The sequence below is a fragment of the Scomber scombrus genome, chromosome 6 (genome assembly GCF_963691925.1).
Source record: "Scomber scombrus chromosome 6, fScoSco1.1, whole genome shotgun sequence".
In the NCBI taxonomy this organism is placed as follows: domain Eukaryota; kingdom Metazoa; phylum Chordata; class Actinopteri; order Scombriformes; family Scombridae; genus Scomber; species Scomber scombrus.
Window position 1 is genome coordinate 32,516,244 of NC_084975.1, and position 23,654 is coordinate 32,539,897.

A 23,654-nucleotide genomic window follows, 5' to 3' on the forward strand; every position below is an offset into this window, starting at 1 on the left:
CTCATTAGCTCCGCCCTGCTCCGTGTGTCTTCCCTAGCCAATCAGCTTGCAGCCTGCCCTTGTGGTTTGCCACCTGTTCCCTGTATTTAAGTCTTGTTTTTCTGTTCAGTCTTTGTTGGATCTGTTCTGGTTTTACCAAATAAAGACTGTTTCCTTCAGCCCTGCATTTTGGTCCACCTGCACCTCTCGCCATGCTGACAGTAGTGACCACAATGAACAATTTAAAAGAAAATCATGAGTTCTGCTTCTTGTTAATTGTATTTTATTTTATTTTTTTGTTGGTGATGAAGTGCTGTAATTGATTCCTTATGTGTATATCCACTTTCTGCTATTTTCTCAACCCGCCCTATTTTGTAGTTTGTATTTTGGGCTAGAATATCGAAATATACCCAAATACTGCACACTCAGGTGTCTTATTAGTGTGGGGATCCCTGCTAAAAGTGTCCTTCATTATTTTACTTAACACAAGTTACTGACAAGGTCTTCATTATATGTAAGCACTGTTCTTATGTGACAAACATGTTTTGTTCGTCTCGAGTGCAGTTTAGTGTGTGACAATAGATTTATTGCAATGCTTTTTCTTTCTTTGTCTCTCCAGTCATTTACAAGACGTGGTGTTTCACTGTGGCTGTGAGGTCCGCTGGCTGCAGCTATGGCAACAGAGGGGAGAGGCGGGGCTAAGCAGCCAGCAGTTATACTGTGCTGTTGGCAGTACAAACATACTGCTGCAGGATATGAACATCAGCAACTGTGGTAAGTTTAAGTATGATTATCAACACATGTATGATATAATGATTGGAAATTCTGACTGTAGATATTGACTTAATGTTTCTCATTTTCAAAGACATTCTATGATAGTTTCTCATGTCACCATGTCTATGTCCGCTCTCAGCCACAAGCCTATTGATTCCTAGTGCCGTAAATCATAATGGCACTGTAGTGAGCAGCATGTAAGTCAAATCCCTGCAGCCAGATTCCAACATCTGCAGAAAAGTCTAAAACCACCCAGTCATCATGACCATGTGGGCCCTACATGGGTTAAACGCAGGCTACGTGGGTGCTGAGTGGGGTCCCACATGGTTTCAGTAACATGGGCCCCTCATATGCTCACTTGTCCACTTGAAGTCCATATGGGCAAACACAGGTGGGACACCCATGGAAACTGCAGACAAACCCATGTGGGACCCATATTGCAGCCCACATTTAACCCTTATGGGGCCCACATGGACATGCTGGCTGGGCTGACTTTTTTTTTTTTTTTAAGCAAGCTTGAAATGTATGGCTGTTCATATTAAAAAGGTGACAACATTAGGGAAACTCAACGAAGTATACATACTAAAGAAAAGCATGATTTCTGAGTGTGCTACTGATGGACACTATTGTCTCACAATGCAATGCATATAAGAAATAAAGCAGCTGCTGAGAGTGAGAGCAATTCTCAAAAATTGGAGTGCAAAATCTGATGGTGCATGTGTTGCATCATTTCTTTTAGTTAAAATGGTGAAATATGTCGATTTTGTTTCTGATAATGGCAAACACAACAGAATACAGTGTACTATGAATACTGTAAATTCTATAGTATTGAGTTAATCATGTCTTAGGACACATCAGTGTGTACTTCTTCTTGATTCTGTTATTTGAGGAGGTTTTGAGCAACTTCACCAACTGGACCATTACTTGTGGGAAACCTGTTGGTCTTTAGAGCTTTTAAATGAGTTCTGCCTGTATGTGTGGAATTATACTGTATTTCTTCTTCCACTCTCACTCTTTCTCTCTCTTTCGCTCTATCTCTGTCTCTGTCTACCAGACCTGCCAGATATCAGCGTCAGTCACAGCAACCTCACAGTTATCGAGGGTGATCGGGTAACAGCAACTTGCAATGGCTCTGGATCCCCGTTGCCCGAGGTTGACTGGCCTGTGAACGGCTTGCGCACCTCCGATTCACAAGATGTAAGGAGGACACACACACACACACACACACACACACCAACCATCCAACCAACCAAGAAAAACACAAAACATCTAGACTCGTATGTTGCATTTTACACGTGATACAAGCAAGCTGCTGCCAGTTAGCTAATAAATAATGAATGTGTGTCTGTTGGCATCCATCAGTGATGTGACCTCCAGCAGAAACAAAATATTGTACAGCGGTGGAGTCTTTCTGACACTGGAAGTGTTGAAGTCTTATTTTATTGATCAGATGTAGTTGGATCAGATCATGAATGACAAACCGACAGTTTTGCCTTCCACATTCTCGAAAGCAAGTGTTGTAAATTTATCATATGAGTCAAAGCTGGCTACTTACTATTCATAAAGCATGAATAAATGCATGATCATGAATTCCACTGAAGAAATAGTTATATTTTTAGTGCTAATCAACACAAAGACATAATAGATTAAATCAATGGATTCAATCAATGCAATTGGAATAAACTGTGTTGGTCAAGATGCTGGCAAAATGTAATCTATTAATCTTTAGTTATCGTCCACACTAACAGTAGAGGGGATTGGTTAAAAAAGTTTTTACAGTATTTTACTCCTACCAGTTTTCTCAAAGATGTTTCAACAACTCCGAAGTCACCAAAACCCCAGATGAAAAATGAAAAACAAATGAAGTAGACAGTTAGCTTAAGCCTGGCAGCCCAGAAGCTTTGTCCTTTCAGCCTGCAGCTCTGAACCAACCTGATCATGAGTTCCATGGTAAAACAGCTAAGCTAACTAAGATCGTATTCCAGTTCTCATGCCAACCTAACACGTGACTGGTCTGTCCATTAAATGCAACAAGCCAACATTGATACAGTTTCTCCCATCCACCTCCTGATAAACTGGTGCAGTAACTGTGCTGTCGTACTGTTACAGTATACTGTATATACTCATAGAATATTCATAGAATAAAATCCTTCTGTGAATGTTCACAAGATTCTTAGCTGACAGTTCAACGGTTATATGTTTCTAGCTTTGTAGAACTGTTTAGCTGTAATATATTATGGTGTGGATACAGTCAATGTGTTAATGATTCTATCATACTGACGTGGTCATTTGTGACCTCAGTACTGTGTACCTCAGTCAATTCATTGGCTACATGGCCTTTCTCAAAACTTTGTGGTAAATTTAAATGTTACATTATTTTAACTGTTATCTAGTAGTGGGTTATGTTTTTAACAGATGCCCCTCTGCCACAAATGAAATAACATCTATGTGGGCTGGAGCCAGCATTTACATCCACATTCTGTCCAATTCTGTATCGCTACATATACACATATTAACCTAAGTGTGTGGGCTCTGTGACTAGATCATTTAATAATTAAAACAGTGCCAACGTCACTAACGGGGCTAAAGCCGTATTGAGACTGTAATTATGAGCAACTGAGCTTGACAAACTGTTCACATCACCCTCTGAGTTGTAACTCCATGTAATAGATATCAGGAATCCCTGACATCCTCTGTGAAAAGAAGTACAGAACATAAACTAAATACCTGCAAGTCCTCTATCATTGGCAGGGACATAAAATCCAATATTAATACAATTCAACTATTTTAAATACCTTCATACAATTTATATCTGGTTTCCATTATTAACAAATGACCCCAAGTTAGGGACCAAGCAATGAAGCAATGAGGAGACAGGAGTATTTAGAAATAAGGTTTTTATTTACCCCCCAAAATGCCAAAACTTCTACAAAACCAATAACTTAATAACTAGGCCTATTACACAGGTCAACAAAAGATAACTATACTCAATATAACAGCAAAGAAACTGAGACATGAACAGAACTGACCCAACATAATGACATAAGGGAACACGTATAAACTGGATTGGCCAAACCAAATAACACACAAGAGGTAAATACAAGACAAACTAACTTATATTGCTTACATTAGTGAACCTGTCTGCTCCAACACTACACTCATACCTGGCATGTTCAGCCGGTATTTGCTCATGGCCTGTTCACCACCTTCGCCCTTCTCTCCCTCCAGGCCAAAGTCTACGGCAACAACACGATTCATTCCATCAACATCACTTTGGTCAATGTGAGCAGAGACGACAACAACTTCCTGCTGACCTGCACTGCCACCAACATTGTGGGCATGACCAACGCTTCCATCCAGCTCACTGTTCACTGTAAGTACACACACATACACACACACAATTCTCTTCTATTAGCTGACTGTTACATTTTCCATTTAATGGCCTCTCTAGGAGAGTACTTATTAGTGTTTTCATAGTGCTAAACAGGCCCATCCATCATCATTACATCCAATACACATCTGACCTACAAGGGATGTGTGCTTGGTAGTGTGTGTGCACGCCAGTGTTTGGTTTGTTTATATTCATGCGACTTACAAAAGGAGGCGTTTGCATGAATGTGTTGTCATAAGTAAAAGTCTCATAAATTATCCTGTCATTTGGTGATTAAAAAGGCCATAATGGCATCACACCTACAGTTTATCACAAAGGATATGCTGTATCCAGCTGTTCAACTCACAGTTAAATCTCATTAAAGTCAATTATAACCGGTGAATGAAGAGGTTCTCATTGACTTTAATTCAAGTTTTTGCAACAGCTTTTTGATGATTTTTTTTTTCTTCAATATACATATAATACATCATCATTAATTACATTCTAAAGCTGGCTGAATGATTGGCCAAGTGGCTTTAACTAAACAACATCATTCAAATATCAGCTTGGTTACTCCAGCAACAGCATGCAACCAACATGTCAGCCGAAACTGAATGCCCTCTACTTTGAATTTTATTCAGATAGAGATAAATTAATGTGCACAATTCAAATGGATGAGCTTTTATATCATGCAACAAATTTAGTGATTAATTCCATGAGCCTACAGTACATCACATCTGCAGTGGAATTATCAATTCATTCCAGATTATGCTGTGATTATTCCACACTGGCAGAGACTTTCTAAATAGACAGTAGTTTGTCTGGTGATACATCTCATTATTATGCAACATATGGTCTGAGTCAACTAAGACGGCTCCAACAGAATATAATAATAATAATAATGATTATGAATTAAATATCATCCTGAATACAGGATCAAAAAGTGTGGTGTGTTTATGAGCAGATGATCATACTGTGTGCACAGCCCATGTTAAGATATGTAGATTAATGTAGCAAAAATCTATTCAATTTATTCATGAACTCAGTTTAGAGGTGTGTCTAATGTGTACAGATTTGAAATGTTCTGGAAGAACGATCCCTGCAAGCCTGTGTATGATAATGCAACACACCCATGGATGCACAATCTATTTTCAGCGTGCGCTCTACCCGAGCATCATGCATATATCCATCCATACCCAGAGGCTTGAATTTAAAACCACAAGTCCACTGAGGAAACTATTTTAAGTTACTCTGTCTTGGAACTTAATTTCTGCGGATAAGCAACATGAGGTAAAGCTGTGCTCGCTGCCTTCAACTGAACTTCCCCATCGTGCTGACGACTAATTTGAAGCCTGGTTGGTTTTAATGGAAGGAGCAGCAGGATAGGTGAGGACTTTGGTGGTGGTGCCTTTAGAGAAGACTGTTGCAATAATCGAGCCTGGATGTAATGAAAGTATGGATGAGTGTCTCAGCAGCGGTAGTTGACAGGTTGGGGCGGAGGCGGGCGATGTTTCGGAGGTGAAAAAAGGCGGTTTTGGTAATTTGGTTGACATGGGGGAGGAAGGAGAGAGTGGGGTCCAGGATAACTCCAAGGTTACGGATTTTGGTGGAGGGGGTGATGGTGGAGCCGTCGATGTTGAGGGAGAAGTTCTGAGTGGAGTGGGTGATGGAGTCAGGACCAGTGATGATGACTCCGGATTTGTTGGAGTTGAGTTTGAGAAAGTTATTTTGCATCCAGGTCTTAATGGCAGTCAAACAGTTGGAGAGGGTTGAGAGGGTGGAGGCAGTGATGGTTTTGGAGGGGAGGTAAAGCTGTGTGTCATCGGCGTAGCAGTAGAACTGGAGACCATGGTGACGGAGGATTTGACCAAGTGGAAGCATGTACAGAATGAAGAGGAGTGGACCAAGCACAGAGCCCTGGGGGACACCATGGATGAGAGGAGCAGTAGCTGATTGACAGTTGTTGATGGGAATGAATTGGTGTCTGTCGGAGAGATAGGATCTGAGCCAGGAGACGGCGGTGCCAGTGATGCCGAGGGTGGATTGGAGACGGGAGATGAGAATGGAGTGGTTGATCGTGTCAAAGGCAACACTGAGGTCAAGGAGGATGAGGATATTGAGAGAGTCAGTGTCAGAGGATAGCAGAAGGTCATTTGTCACTTTGAGGAGGGCAGTTTCTGTACTGTGTTTGGAGCGGAAACCGGATTGGAAGAGTTCGAAGAGGTCGTTGGAGTCTAGGTAGGTGATGAGTTGTGTGGATACAAAGTACTACAAAGTGATGCAACAGAGATGCATTCAATATCGATGAAAAGTTAGCTATAAAGAATAAACATGTTTGCCACAAGCACAGTGTTGATATGTCTGTCTGTAAAATCACCTATTAAATTAATTCCAACTGTTGGCCTTTATTTCAAGTCTGTAGACCAAGAATCAGCATTTATATTTCTTCAGGGTCATATTACATTATTTATCACCAAACATAAAGTGTGCTGTGTCTGGATTATTATGTGATGTAACAGATGCTTCAGAGCATAATATGGATATAAAATGATAGTTCAGTCAGAGATACTGATGTCAAGGTATTGACCACTTATAGCAAGTAATTATAAACAGTGATCATTTACAGACAGATTTGGTAAAAAAGACTGTGACTGGAATTAATCCCCCAAAATAAACATACATCAACATTAATCTTGGAGGTTGAGTAGTGGAGGGAGCTGCAGAAGCTTTATCATTTGTATAAGCTTATAATGTCCCTGCATGAATATGATTGGATGTTACCAACCAGTTATATACCAGTCGTACTGATTCTTGAATTAGCTCTATATTACAGTAGTGACATTCGTACCTTGTATCTTGATCATGATTTTATCTTTGGAGTACCTAGTTATGTTATATGTTTGTATGGAAACATCATATCCTGGTTTTGAGAAACCTGAATACACTAGCTGAAATACTGGTTTCTGATCACTGATTGATAAATGCACGAGTTCATCATTTAACTTGAGTTAGATAGTAGTTGCTCAGTAAAGATATGTTGATGAAATTATTAGTTTGAAAGTAAAAATCTGATAGTAAGTTGTTGATAGAGACAGCAGAAATCCAGCAGTTATTAATAGCCCACAGCAAAGTCAAAGCAGCCAGAGAGTGAACTGGGTTCATCCCTCACTGCTGAGGTAACTCGGTCAGTACAGAAATGACACAGAGTAGCCTGGTGTTGGGGAGTTTGACATGCTGTATGTGAAGGTTTTGTTTGTTACCTCATGTAACTGTGGACCAGCTGAAAAAACGTGATTAAAATGAAATGTAACATTTCTTTTTGAAACATGTTTTTCTTGCTGTAATCATTCCACCAGTTCATACTGACCATTAGAAGATCCATTCATAATACACTTACAATGGAAGTGATGGAGGACTAAATCCACAGTCCTCCTTCTGTTTAAACATGTATTTAAAAGTTGATGTGAAGCTAATATGAAGCTTCAGTCGTCCAAATTAGTCAAATCTTCATCTTCTATGTTTCAACGTTACAGTGTTTTTAGTAGTAAAGTCTTTTTGTTACTATACTTCCACCACAGCTCAACAGGGAAACACTAAGAGGGAATCTGATGCTAAAAAGACTGTAAATGTGTCAGATATCACTTGATATGACTAACTCACACTGCTAAGAAGCTGATCATCTACTTTTAAATGACTGGTTGGACACACTGTGGATTTAGTCCTCCATCACTTCCATTGGAAGCACATTTGAAGGAGATCATTTAATAGTCAGTATGAACAGGAGGAATAATTTCAGCAAGATAACACTGAAAAAAAATCTTTAAAAAAGGAACTGACCCACATCAGTGTGTTTCCAGCTGTTTTGGAATACTAATGCATTTCTGCAGTGTTGTGGCTCTAGAGGAAGCTGTGTGAAATCTGCTGCCTCTAGTGATGTTAGCTGCATGTTTGTGAGTAATACAGGCACCAGGTTCTGATGAGGGTTAGGATTAGGGTTAGGGTTAGGATTAGGGTTAGGGTTAGGGTTAGGGTTAGGGTTAGGGTTAAGGTTAGGGTTAGGGTTAGGGTTAGGGTTAGGGTTAGGACATTGATAGCTGACAACTACAGCAAGAAATATGTATGCAAGTGTAGCACTGATGGCTTTTTACCATGATACTATGAGCTTCAATTTGTACTAACAGTGCAGTGTATTGAATTGCGAATGTTTTTTTGTCTTCTATATATGGTAGATTGTTTATGTTTATATGTTGATATAGTTTCATTGCTGTTCTATCTGTTAACAGTTGTTCATGGCCTTGGAGTGCAACATCTCCCAAGTGATTGTTGTACATCTGATTTGTTGATGTATCTTTCCCCACTGGAATGTCTTCTTGATGTTTTTTTTTTATAAAATAGCTCTTTCTTGTTAACTCTGTTGGTATTTTCTGTTGTCTTTCTTGTCTTCATCATGTCTTTGTTGTTCATATTCTTCGGAGCATAAAGCCACAGGAAGGATGCTGTCCCCTCCACACACATTTTCACTACCTATCTGAGTGTACTCAGTCCTGGCACCACAGTTACTTCAATCAATACATTCTCATCTGTGTTTATTATATGAACTAACCATTTACATACATTAGGTGGTGAACACCTTGTAATGTTTCTCATAATGTTGGAAACAAATGTAGAATACAAGTTGGCAGTGCAGTCTTTATACGAATATCCTTAATCAGAAATATATATTCAACCAGTTAACCTGCTTTTTCACTGTGAATGCATTCAAAGTACACAGTATACTGTAATATAGGACCAGAGGAATATATATACTGTGTTGAACATATGATAATTTAAGACTTTTAGGAGGACATCTACATTACACACACATTCACCTGTAAGTCACCAGTTAACACAGTCACTGGTTAAGCCCAAACACCAGCCACTATGCTAATCTCAGATAGGCACTTTCAAACTTCCCGTTCTGGTGTAACAAGCAAAGAAACTGCTGCTGGACGGTTAAAAACTGTGAATAACAGTTGGTCACTGCTCTGTGGGTTAAGGAAGCTTCTTAGAAACAGAAAGAGACAACTGAAAAAAGGGGAAAAAAGTGAAACTAAAAGTGTAAAGGCTACAACTGTCACTGACAACAAAACAAACACCACAATTCAGGTTTCCACTTATGACAGCAGAAACACTAAACACAAGAACAAATGTCTAATATTGCTTTTAATCCAGACACTACAAACGGACAAAAATGAGGCAGTAGTTGTTCATCCTCCAGTCCTCCATGTGATTTTATTTTTATTTTTTTCCCCCGAACTTCATGGGTCCTAGACATTGTCAGGCCTGTGCATTAAAATAGTGCTGATACTGATTTCTCCTGGTATAGGGCCACATTCCTGGATGGGAGGGCCCAGTCCTAAACACTGAATACACACAGTTAGACAGCTAGCTGCTGTAGTTACATTCATCTATGTTGTCAGCTAGAGAACAGTAAGCAGTTGTGTAGAAGTTGCTTTAACAGAGGTGCACTTTTTTCTGGCTGGAAATAATAAATAATAATATAATGCTGCTTCCTATAGAGAACATATTTGTGTGTAAATATTTGTTTTTGCATTCAACAAGCATTCAAAAAACAAAAACAAAACAAAAAACACAAATTGTGTGGGGGGGGGGAAAGGGATTCATAATATCAGTGAATGCTAATGCTGAATCTTAATTTACTCCAATACTTGTTATTGCTGGCCACTCACTACCAAAATAAATACTAAGTGGGGACCACTCTTTGACAAAATCCTCCAGGGTTGCTTGCAGCACATGAGATAACCGTTCAAAAGGAAGAATTGATAGTAGTTTATCGTACCACATTGATATCGTAGGAGGATGTACCTCAAGCCCAACCTGAAGGATCGAAAGACGTGCAGCATACAACATGATATTTAACAATTTTACAGTTTGACCAGGCAAGGGCACGGGGCTGATACCAAAAATACACTGTTTAGGATCCATTTTTATTTTAATGCCCAAGAAGTTCATCTATCTCTGTTTGAACAGTAACCCAGAATATTTTAAGCAATGGGCATGACCATATTAAATGAAAATAAGTGCCTAGTTGTTTTTGACACTTCCTACATGCTGCAGAACATGAGTCATCATATTTACTACGTATTTCAGGAGTCACATGCAGTCTATTAATGATCTAGTGATTTTCTTGGCATTATACAAAACTTTGCGCCAGGTCTGGTCATCTAGGTGAATACCTAAGTCTTTTTCCAGCTATTTATGATATTTATTGTAGTGTTATCATTCATAAGCAACTGATCATATATTTACGTCATCACTTTCTTATTAATTCTTGCTGCCTTCGTGATAAGACTATCAAAAATATTCAGCTTCCTGCCACTTTTTTAATATGGAGTTGAGTTTAAATAACTCCTAATTTGTAAATAACGGTAAAAGTGTATCTGAGAGAGATTAAACTCTTCTTGTAGCTGCTGAAAAGACTTCAGTGCATCACCCAAATACATATGATCAATTTTTGTGATACCAGCAGCCTTCCAATCTCTAAACCCTATATCTACACAAGTATATTCAAAGTCAGGGTTATTAGCAATGGGTGCTAAAAATGAATATTGACTAAGTCCAAAGTGTTTACATATGCTATTCAAAGACTTGCATATATTTGTAACTATAAAATTATCCTTCATCTTGATTTGTAACTTCCTGGAACATACAAAGGGAAGGTCTGGCGGTATTCAGCTACACCCCTATTGCTGCTTTCCCCTAGAGGAAAGGCCATGGACTTATCATAATTTATCCTATATCCAGAAAAAGTACTAAATTCATCAATTATCTTAATTAAAGCTGGTATAGATTTAGATGGATCCTTCATAAATAAAAGAACATCATCTGCGTATAATGCAATTTTATGTGTTCTAACATTTGTTTGAATGCCCTTCACCTGGTCACTTACTCTCACAGTTTCAGCTAAAGGTTCTATCATCAAAGTAAAGGGGACAGGGGACAGCCTTGTTTTGTGCCTCTCTCTAGGGAAAATATCTGGGAAGTCAAACCATTAACAGATACGGCAGCTTGTGGAGACGCATAAAGCAATTTCACCCAATCAATAAAAGTATCACCAAAAAAAGTTCATTAAGAGTTCTGAATAAATAATTCCATTCTACTCTATCAAATGCTTTTTCAGCATCTAGTGTAAATATTACTGCATTATTCTTGTTATATCTAACATACTGCATGATACCTAGTAGTCGTCGTATATTTGAGTATGAATGGCGATTTTGAACAAAACCAGTTTGATCCGTTGCCACTATTAGCTAAATAATGTCATAATTTATTCCCATATTCATATCTCTTGTGCTTCTGTAGGAAAAGCCTTTTCTGCCTTTTGGGATTGCAATGTGTTAAGTGCAGATCGAGCAATTAAAACGTTGTCCCAGCTTTTCTTAGACAAAGTTCAACAACTATAATTCTAATTTTCTCTGTTCTTTTATTATTTTCTTCTTTCTGGCAGCACAGTAGGATATCATTATGCCCCTCAAGTAAGCTTTTGTGGTTTCCCATAGGTTTGATGGATCAGTTTCCCCGTTATCATTAACTTCTAAGAATTCCAAAAGTTGAGTTTTTGCCATACAACAAAATTCAGGGTCCGACAAAATTGACCTATTACACTGCCAGAAATGTTGGTGTTTATGCAAATTAGTGATAGAGAACTCTATTGTAATTGGGGCATGATCCGATATATGAATGTTCCCAATACTGCTACTTGATACAAGCTCTGTAATTACTTTAGATATTTTTTAAAAATCTATTCTAAAGTATGTTTTATGTGTCTATTCCATTACATAGTTCCAATCACCACCCACAATCATAAATGAACAGCTATATTTAAGCAATAAATCAGTCATAGTAGTAAAGACAGATGCATTCATATCAGGAGCAGCATACACATTAAGAATAGTAATTTTTTCACCATGTAAAAATCCATGAATCAACACATAGCAACCATTTGAGTCAGTCTCAAAATGATCAATGATGAGCGGCAATTTTTTATGTATTAGTATTGCCACTCCTCTACTTTTACTATTAAATGAAGAAAAATACACTTGTCCTACCCAGTCTTTTTTAAGCTTTTTATGTTCTTCATCAATTAGATGTGTCGCTTGTAACATTGCAACAGAAACATTTTCTTTCCTAAAAAAGGATAATAACCTATTTCGCTTGACTGGGTTTTTACAGCCCTTAATATTAAGGGAACAGATTTTAATAGGAGACTGAAACATTATCATGGCACTCTGAGTGTAAAATATTCCTTTGACCAAAAGGCCTTTTGAGAAATCAGGATACATAAAGATTCTTCTCCCATTGAAAGAAAGTTCTCCTCGCTCCCGGGCACAGTTCATCACTTTTATTTTCTGTTGATAATTCCCAAACTTCACGATAATAGGTCTTATGCTTGATGTATTCAGTGTAGAAATGCGGTGCGCCTTTTCAATTAGCAACGGGGAATCTACCTGTACATCTCGGGCAAGAAGCGTCCTTCTTCTCTTCACCCTCCATCACACCATGAATCAGCAGATTGGACTGTCGGCTTTTATTTTCCAGGTATTCCACCTTAGTTTCCAATACCTCCACTGTTTTGAGCAGCCTGGTGATCTTCGTATCAGCGTCCGCAACATTATCCTCTGTGGCACTCACTCTGGTTTGAACTTCGGCAAATTTGTTCATTTAGTGTGAGCATTGAGGAATGTATTTGAGCAATTTGTTTATCAATATTCGTCAGTTTGGGCAGGAGTTCTGTTTTACTTCCATTCACCGCTTCCCATAAAGTTTGCAAAGTGATATTACCCTCAGCCATTGTTGCGCAGGGCAGTCCAGCCAGGTGCAAACACTCAGTGGGATTGGCGTGGATTGTTCAGGTCGCAATATCAGGCTCAAACAAATGAATAAAAATAGGCTTCTTAGTCAATTGTAACATTGACAGGCAAGTCCACAGGCTAGATCACACTTATATCAAACTAATGTAGAAATGATAAGTGGGCAGACTGACCCGGCACTACCTAGTTGCGCACGTCTAGCTCAGCTGCCGCCATCTTTCTGATATTTTAAAATGTTATACTTTTGTATAGTTGCTACAAATGTTTGTCCATTAAAGCTGCAGTTGGTAAGTCTTATAAAAGTAACTTTTTGTCATATTTGCTAAGACTGTCACTATGTAAAGAAAGCATTACATGAAACTAGTAATCTGTAAAAAAAAAAAAAAAAAAAAAACAACAACATTTAGCCCCACCTACTGCTCCTACTGCAAATTGCCAAAATCCAACGCGACCAGACAAAAAGAACCAATCAGAGCCAGGATGGTGTCTGATGGAGTGTCTGACAGCTGTCAATCACTGCTCACGCACACAGCCCCCTCCCCCTTCCTCCTCAGCTCGGGAGAGCGGCTTCAGGAGCGTAGAGAAAGTAATGGTGCAGCAACAACCATCAGCAGTACAAAACTACCGATACCTCCGTTACCAACAACAGCATACACGGTCGCGTGCCGTCGCGCGCACGTTAGCCTCCTCTGGGGGAGGGACTTTGGAGGCAGGGCAGGAGTGCAGCGGAGAGGGAGGGGGAGGGATCTGAAAGTTGTGCTTCTTCAAATTTGATGCTAAGTCCTCTCTCTCCTCAAAGTTACCTACTGCAGCTTTAAGGCTGTTCTGGGTCAAATAATCTGTTTTAGTGAAATGAATAGTTCATAGTTTTTATAAGGATTTCTTTTTATGATGTAGCAGTGAAGACTGATGGCTCTAATGGTTCTACAATAAACCCCACACTTCCATAAAGTTCTTGTCATTTTCACTTTACATAAAATACATTTCCATCATTATTGCTATGTTATATGTTCATGTCTTAGGTAAAATAGGACATGATATTGTGTGATAGGAGATGTTTAGTGATGTAAAAGCTAAAAAATACACTCTCTCTGCTCTCTGAAACATGAATGAAGGTTTAATCACATTTATTGATCAGTCAGATTGATTATTGATGCTTTCTAAACATCTGTGGTTCAAAACTTGATATGGACACTTTTTATGAGGGGATTCTTAGACTGGGTCAAAATTAAGGGTGTAGAATATGAACAATATGTGAGGGTTAAAAACAAGATAAATATAGAGAGGACATACGGGGTTTCTTAAATTGTCTGATTACATGTTGCAAATAATCGAGAGACACTTTTCTTTGTACTTGTTTCCGTTATTTTGCACAACCAAACAAGGATGCAAACATAAAATGTAGTCAAAATGACACTGAAAGGTAGTGCACATGTAAATACCTCTCCACATCAAACCTGCAGGTTTTAATGCAAAAAGTTAAGTTCTGGTCTCTGAAGCTGGTTTTATCAAGTCTACCACAACAAGCCTTAAATTAAATTCATAAGTAGAGGGACGAGTTGTTGTGTTATATTTAGCCCTCGTGTGCAAATAGAAAAATCCAACTTGGGTAATGCCTGTACAGTTGGTGCATTGGTTGTTATGTTGGAGACTAAACACTGCAAAAACACTTCAGAGGTCAAATGAATGCTGGTTACTTGAGGCAAAAATGTGCTTTGTATTCAATCAGAACTCACTTTAGGAACAGCAACATTATCAGTTTATTTAGTCCGCGCAGCATCTTTGGATTGTGTGTCTGCGTAATGAACGCTGTAGCCTCTAGGTGCCACTAGCACAATATCATGTTCATTTTATTGAATGATTATGAATAAGGGAATTTTCACCCAGAGCTCCTTTTACTGTCTGACTGTCTGATTCTAATATGTCAGATTACACTGCATAAATGGTTTTGGGTGTCTGAAGCTAGGACACCTCATCCAAGCAAGCCTGCAGATATATATGTGTGTGAATGTGTGTGTACACATGAAAGGATACATTACACAAGCATTTGATTGAACGGCTAATAACAACGATCATCTTTCTTTGGTGCTGTGCTGGTGTGGGTTTCTTCGAGGAGGCTGCAGTAAGACGATAACACTCTGTTGCTTCAAACGGCAAATGATGTTTGCATTTGTGTGCAGTTTTTTCAGTCAACACAGAGAAACATGAGAACAGGAGCATGCACACACACACACACACACTCACACACACACTCACACACACCAAATCGATCTGAACAGATTGTGATGAGACCAGCATATTAAAATGATAATCAAGGTCTCTCTCCTCTGTCTCCGTGTTTCCTCTCTTGTCCTTTCATGTACTGCAATAATACATCAAGTGTAATGACACACTGTATAAGCGTCACTGTAGCGCAGGTACATGCAATGTTGTAATACAATCAAATCCTTTTATGTCTTCCTCTGTTTCAATTACAAAGTGAACAGTGCTCATTTGTCCTTATTTTCTCTCTTCCTCTTCAGTTCCTCCCTCCATTGTGAAGCTGAACGAGCCAGAGCGTCGTCATGACACGTGCATAGAGTTCACTGTTCGAGGTTCACCCCACCCAACATTACGATGGTTCTACAAGGATAAGGTGTGTTTTTTTTCCTGTCAATGTATGGGACTTTTTTTCCTATCTTAATTCAAGAGCGTGGTCTTTTAATTGGAGAGCACAAGTTATTTCACATCCAGATTTTGCCGTTCTTTCCCTCAAACTCTGCCCCTGCTTGTGCTTAGATGTGCTCTGCTTCTGCTCAAACTGCAAACTGCTTGTACTTACTGTTGCTTGCACATATTTCCTGCTCCAGCTTCAGCCCTTCTACTCGCATTCAGGCTGCTTCTGGAGCTGCTTCAGTAGAGTGCCAGGGGTAGTGTTGACCTATGAAATGATCCCTGCCTCCCTTGCTTTCTTTGACTTTTGGAATAAAAGGACAGTTAATGTGTATACCAGCGCCCATACCTTTTACTATAATAGCTACATATAATAGTAGACATATAGTACACCGGCCTTCCAGTCACAAAGCCACCTCCATGACTCAGCTGTAACGTGATGCCACTGTTCATATCCCATTTAACTCTCCATTTAGGAAATTTCCCACACTGAGTATGTGCGTCCTGATATGGATATTTACCAGGACTACATAGAGGGCTGCCTTACATTCAAAAACCCAACACACCACAACAACGGCAACTACACCCTGGAAGCCACCAATTACCTGGGTGTGGCCACCAGCTGTGTGTACGGACACTTCCTCGACAACCCCTTCGATGGTAAGTTGGGAGTTCATGTCATATGGTGGAAGAGTAAAATCAACTGGTACATACTATTTCTCTGTCACTGTTTTCTGCCACAAACAGAAATATCTGTAGTGTGATGCCTGTATCTGTAAATGATCTGTACCCAGTCAGCATGTCCATGTGGGCCCCACATGGGTTAAGTGCGGGCTACGTGGACTGAGTGGGCATGGGCTGGAACTGGGCACATTTTGTGGGTCCCACTTGGTGTCAATAACATGGGCCCCACATGTGAAGCCGTGGGCTGACTGTATGAGCCCCATTTAAGGTCCAGTCTGATCCCACTTATACCCCATATGGGGAAACATATGGGGCCTACAATGGGTATTATGTAACTCACCCAGTTGGGCCCTACCTGAAACCCAGTCAGAACCCACTTGAAGTCCATATGGACAAACACAGGTGGGGCCACCATGGAAACTGCGGACAAACCCACTTGGGCCCCATCTTTGCAGACCAAATGTAACCCTTATGGGGCCCACATGGACATGGTGGCTGGGTAGTTACTAACAGAATGTAATGACTTTATTGGTGATGTAGGGATTGGTTTCCTCGTGGTTTATTCTCTACTCTACTTTTCAACTGTCCAATACAAAGCTTTCATTCAGTAATTAGAAGTACCCAGTGCCCAGGAGTGCTTTCAGAAGACTATGACCTATGACACCAGAACTGACCTTTTGGGTCTCAATGCATATTGCATACACCACACCATCCGGGTGGTACAATTGGTATTAAAACCTTAAAACTAATCCTAAGAATGTGTGAAATAAATCTTTTGAAGAGGACAGTTTAAGGATTGTTCCACAGACTTGAGCCAAACATATATATATTATAGTGATGACAGCTCTGACTGCCTGATGCTCAACCAGGAGAAATGTTTTGAATACGACGCCACAGCCCACTACAGTATCACACTACCCACTAACTTTATCTTGAAAATCATTTGTCATGGTCAAAAAGTCTTACAATCAGGTTTTAACTTCTGTTGTGTCTTCCTGGCTTTCTGAGAGTGACCCTCTGCTACAGGTGCTGGCAAACTCATAAAGAAAGAATAAAAATTCATGCAGCAGAGAAACACTGGAGGTAAATTTGCTGCAGTATGCAAGAGTTATGGAAGGCTATTCCATAACTCTAATAACTCTTGCAGACTGCAAGTGACACCAAATATACTAAAAGCCTCTCCAGGAAACTTCCATTAAAAAGTCAGGGACTGGAAGTCTTCATTTACTGGACATTTAATTATAATTCTTCATCAGCAGATGGTACAGGTGATGGCACAGATGTGTGGATGTGTGAGTCACAAATCATAAACATTCAATTAACACAAAAACTGACTTCAAAACACATTACAGTGTATCTCATAACGATATATTAGTGTGTTACTAATGATAAAATAAGTTTGTTGCTATGTATAGCACTGATAATGGAAAACCTTTATGAATGGGGGAAATGCACTAGCATAATGCTATTGAGTGACATAACAGCTGTTTAACTTCTCGAAATACAGTCAAATTTATATATACGTATCAACAAACAGGTTGTGATTAAACAACCAGTAAAACATCAATTAAATGTAACTTATTATTCTATGACGCACATTAGAAAAAATAATAATAGCTGGTTTTACACTCACAGAAATATTTAGGCCTAATTCATTAGATTTATGTATTTCAATTGCATATAAAAATTTCCATCCATTTGAATTACTTAGATTTAACATAAACAGGCCAATAAACTTTATGTGCTGCATATTTGTCAGTCAAATGTAAATGAAACAATTAAGAATGAGATTTATGTAATAATACCAATAAACCCAATGTGTTTTGAATAAACAATGACAGATTTATATATTCATAATAAATCCAATTTGTTTCAAATACTTAAGAACGAGTGTATGTATTCAATATGAATTACTCCAATATATTTGAAATGCTTAGAAAGAAGGTTTATGCACTTTATGCAATTTAAATGAAATGCATAAAGTTTATGTAGTTGAAATAATAAACCCAATGCATTTTAACCAGATGTATTTTTTTTTTCTATCATTCAGCTTGTACCTACAGTAATATCTACAGTAACAATATTATAAACAGTCAGATCAGCTTGTTTAACATTTTATTTATTGGGCTTCTCATAAGGCTGTGGGAACATAGGGTTGTGAGAATGTAGGACTGTGGGAACGTAGGGCTGTGAGAACATAGGGCTGTGAGAATATAGGACTGAGGGAACGTAGGACTGAGGGAACATAGGGCTGTGGGAACGTAGGACTGAGGGAACGTAGGACTGTGAGAAAGTAGGACTGAGGGAACGTAGGACTGAGGGAACATAGGGCTGTGGGAACGTAGGACTGAGGGAACGTAGGACTGTGAGAAAGTAGGACTGAGGGAACGTAGGACTGAGGGAACATAGGGCTGAGGGAACGTAGGACTGAGGGAACGTAGGACTGAGGGAACGTAGGACTGAGGGAACGTAGGACTGAGGGAACGTAGGACTGAGGGAACGTAGGACTGAGGGAACATAGGGCTATGGGAACATAGGGCTGTGGGAACATAGACATGCTCTCGTTCTGGAAGCGTGGTGATGAAGTAATCTTTGACTGGCAAGCTGAATACTAACACAGTAGCTAGCTGGGATATTTGTACCACTCACTCCTCTCTTGAAACTATTCCTTAGTTGTAGAGCAGCCTATATTTTAGTGGTGGGCAAACAGTGGTGCCCCCAGTTAATATAGTTGACCCCCTAATGATAGCTCAAGTTGTGACTTTCCTTATTTACAAAAACATCTTTTACATCAACTCTGTAGATTTGTGAAAAAATGAAAATGAGTTCAAGCTTGTGTAGATCCCCAATTAATATCACCTTGTTTCATCTAATACTACCTAAACAGTAGGAGAGCCTTTTAAACCATGGTTGTATCATGCTGTTTGAACAGCATGGTACTGAGATTATTAGAAATGAAACATCTTACCTGATTCTGTAAAGCACAGTAGTTCAATGGCAGCGATTAGTGCCAATGTAGGAAGCAGTTAGTCAGAAAGCAAGGATGTGAATAGTCTGGTGTCTTTCATGCCAGACACCAGACTTTGTATTCTTAACCTTGCCTAACCCTATGCAATACTTGTCCATGCCATGCACAGGCACTATAGAAGTAAACTCCTTAGAAAATAGTGACTTTTGCAGAATCGTCCAATATTAATAATCCACTCCCCAGGCCTGGTTTGACCCTTAGGTCAACATAATGTAACAGTGCTCTGTTGCCACCTGGATCAGATTCCTCATGTGATTTCAGCCTCTTATCAGCAGCAGTCTGTCTGTGTCTGTGTCTGTGTGGAAGGATGTGCTGAAATAAAGTTTATATTTAGTCGAAGTGTAAATGAGATGTGGAGAAAAAAATATATTTAGACAAGAGGTGATGATCTTGCTAACAGTTTTATTTCTGGTGTTTTGCTCACGTATTACATACATTCTTTACCTGTCCTCTACCCTCCAGTGATTTGTGTTATCAGGTTCCTCGTGACTTTTCTGAACTCTTTTTTAACCATGTCATAAAGAAAAATGTTAAAATGTTTCTTTGTTTCTTCCCCTCGTCTCTTTCTTCTTTCATATGTCTAGAACCAGATGATTATGGTTATGGTGAGTGTTTTTTCATAAGTATCTCATTATAGCATTATTATTTTGATTTCACTGAACTGTCAACATGTGTTATGACATACTCTAAATAATCTAAAGCCCAAATGTTTATACTGTCATATAAATGATTTGAGTAGCCAGTATACATTTTTTAATATACTTAAGAATACTCATCTGAAAAAGCACAAAGCTGACTGTTTTTTTTAATGCAGATGTCTTTATTTGTGCTTTTATAGAACATTGATAGTCTAGTATGGAAAAATGTTTAAGTCAACATAACAGAAAAAGTTAATGATGATTCAGGTTCCAGACAAAACTTGAATCCACAAATAAAAAGGCTTTACTGTCTAATACAATCTACAGTAAAACCTTTGAAGCTGCAGTTCTGTTGATTGTCTGTCTGCATGTCTGTAGTCTTTTTATACTAGAATACAAAATTATACATATCAATGAGATAAATTACAGCTACTGTACATCTTTATAATATCAGTGGTGGAAAGAAATTGAGTTACATTAACTCAAGTACTGTACATAAGCATATTACTGGACATCAATTTATTCTACTATGGTTCTACATTTAAAAAAAACAATAAAATAAAAAATAAAAACAACAATTACATGACTTTTCGTGTCCGTTTCTCTTGTGGTGCCAGTATCAGTTCCTCGAGAAAGATTATTCTAAATAAATGTTCCTTTTAAGTTTATATGCGTTTCTCTTATATGTTTTATATATACAGTAGACTTTTGGGAAAATGTTTTTCCCTAGATTGGCGAGGAACCATATATGGTAATTTTATTGAACTTGATTTGCAACATAATGGAACATTTTGAAAAAAGTCACACAGCAAAAGTCATTCAATATCCCCCAATAATTCTCTAGGGTTGAAATTTTGAATTTCCGAATATTTCAATGAGTGCTCTATAAAGGGTTAAGACTTTACATATGCAACTTATAATAATCATTGTTATAGATAAAACCATCCAACAGTATCTCAAATCATTCCAGTGTTCTACCTCACAGTAACAACATTGTCAACATGCTGCTTACGCATTAGTACACTATTTAAAGTAACCATAATGTAATACATTCTGTAGAAATATATATTCATATTTAGTAATAAATATGAAATAAATATTGATAAATAAATGATGATATGATTATGTCCCATGTTATCCCCCACATGTAATGCTTTTGTTTTTTTAACATTACAGTATTGATACTTTAAATTGAAATATCAATGACTATTCTTCCCATCACAGTATAATACATTACAATTCAAACTTACTGCAATACTACAAAAAGAGCACAGAGTTGAATCACAGCCCTCTTAATCTTCAACTAGAGGTCGACCAAAAACTGGATTCAATGCTGATATGCATATTAAGACTATGACCATGCATCATATGAGGATCATTTTATGGAGTCTGAATACAGACATTTTGCAGCTTAAAAAAGTAAATGTTTTATTTTATGTTTTCACAATTTTCAAATAATTTCCTATACTTCCTGGGAAGAACTGTGTAACTGGATTGTAGTTATTGGCAAAATACAACTGGTGCACTTCCAATTAATTTTTCTACTAATTAATTGCTAGTCTTCTATTCAGTGCATGACAGGCAGAAAAAATATTAATTATGTCGACAAGTGTACAATTAAAACAATTAGAAAGAATATATCCTCTACTAATGAGTGAATAATTAAGGTTTACAGTATAATCTTGTCTAAGGATGTACTGCAGCCTGCTGAACTAGATTGTATTTGATTGTATAGGTTTCTATTACTGTATATTGCGTCCACCCTCTAGTTACTGACCTGTAACAGCTGTGTAATTTAATGACGTGTCTTGGACCTCCTTGTGCCTCTTGCTCATCGTCAATACTGTGTGTTTATTATCAATGTGAGTAGCTCTGTAGTTTATGGTTTTATGTGTAATGTCTGAAGACAGTTCCTGTAGAAGCAGCAGGGCAGTAACTGCTGATATTTTGAAATCCTATCTTTATCAGCTTGTGTTTTTCCTCTAGTTACCCCGACTGCAGATACTCATAAACCAGAGGAGGATCCTTTTGGGGTGAGTTATTGGAATAATCATCATGTATGAGTGTTTGGTTGGATTTTTGATTGTGTTTCCTACATTTTCCCTGATCACCTACAGTAGGTACAGAAACATCAAATGAGCCCTGACTGAAAAACTCATGGCTGGTTGACTTGGACTGGATCCAGTCTCCCCTATTATCTTCCTGGATCAACATCCCACATTGCATTCCCGGACCAACATTGCAATCAACCAATCACAGCCCGCTGACATCTTCAGTGTGCTGCTCCTTTGCTTCTTTTAAAATGTGTTTGTCCTTCTTTAGAAGAAAGCTACGTTTTCCATATTGAAGTTAGTACAATTGAACAAAATCCTTAACTGCATGTCTTGAAGTTATTATTACTTAATCTTTACAGTCTAGTACCTACCTACCTGTGATTGGTTGATCATCATGTTGGCCCAGGAACGTAATGTGGATGTTGATCCAAGAACCTGTCCTACTTGGCTACATCACGTAGTTCACTGGCAGCTCTTATAGCAAACTGGCATCATTGCTGAGTCGAGTCATTGATCAGCTGATATAACAGCCCCAAGGCCATTGGTGCTTACTAAAGATATAAATATTTAAGAACAGATCATAAATATATAGTTTCATTTTTTAAAGTGCTCAGTCATTTCCTAAAACAGCTGGTTACGATAATCAAACTGGAAGAAATAGAGCATTTGTTGGGGGACTATTTTCAGCGGTGGATTAATTTACATTTGGTGCTTTAGTGAGTATTTCCAGCAGCAGGATGTGTGTGTGTGGGAGATCAATTCATTGTTGGTTTGGCTCTTCACATAAGATTTGTTGACAATAAGAAATCTATGAAATATTGCCAGCTTTATGCTTTTAAAACCTGCAATATAAAAGCATAATTTCAATTCAAACAAACAATTTACTATAGGCCTACAGCTCGAATCATCACACTGTCTTTTATGTCTTATGTATGAATCATTTCTGTCATTTGAACACATTTTAATCACTAGCTACTACCACTACCAACTACTTGTGTGTGAGCTCTATAAACATTTATAGAAATCTAAAATTTCCTTCCAGTTTTCAACAAAAGACAACAAAAACATTAAAGTTATTTCAGTTGTATTACTGACTTAGTTTTTTAAAATACAGTTTATATAATCAACTGGTTCATTGTCTGTGTACACAAATTCATGTTTCTGGGAGAATCCATCAGCCTAATGATCATTATAATTACCAGTGATGTAAAAACAAATATATAGAAATAGTAGCATAATACAGTAGAAGAAGAAGAAAAAAAGAAAATGTAGTTCAAGAAGTTGGAAGTGTTGAGAGCCTTTTAATCCAGCCTTTTCTTCTCTTCTATTCACACTCAGCCTTTTCCTTCTATCTGCTGAAATCCCCTGGTGGCTGGTGAGCCTGAGAGTTGGTTAGAAATGTAATTGAGTTCATCTTTTTCCTGTAATTGACTGGGAAAAGATAACTGTTGAGGCTGAGGTTCTTTAGGAGCAGAGTGGGTTAGTTTTCATTTTTCTTTTTATGTCTTTGCTCAAGCTTTGCTTCTATGTCCATGTGAATATGCCTGTATTCATATATGCCTATGGCACACACCAATAATGTCTTAATATAATGATGGATATATG

The 23,654-nt window shown here is 38.3% G+C and overlaps 1 protein-coding gene across 2 annotated transcripts in view; it reads left to right on the top strand.

Moving 5' to 3' along the window:
- The window catches only part of LOC133981562 (NT-3 growth factor receptor-like), a 270,283-nt gene that overhangs the window by 140,639 nt on the left and 105,990 nt on the right, over positions 1 to 23,654 (top strand). Inside the window, exons 5-11 of one of the 2 annotated variants that reach the window (XM_062420326.1) lie at positions 599 to 753; positions 1,808 to 1,950; positions 3,982 to 4,126; positions 15,516 to 15,628; positions 16,122 to 16,305; positions 19,942 to 19,962; positions 21,982 to 22,028. In XM_062420326.1, coding sequence (XP_062276310.1) covers positions 599 to 753; positions 1,808 to 1,950; positions 3,982 to 4,126; positions 15,516 to 15,628; positions 16,122 to 16,305; positions 19,942 to 19,962; positions 21,982 to 22,028 — 808 coding nt within the window. Of the gene's footprint in view, positions 1 to 598; positions 754 to 1,807; positions 1,951 to 3,981; positions 4,127 to 15,515; positions 15,629 to 16,121; positions 16,306 to 19,941; positions 19,963 to 21,963; positions 22,029 to 23,654 lie in introns of both variants that reach the window. The other variant, XM_062420325.1, reaches the window with a different exon arrangement.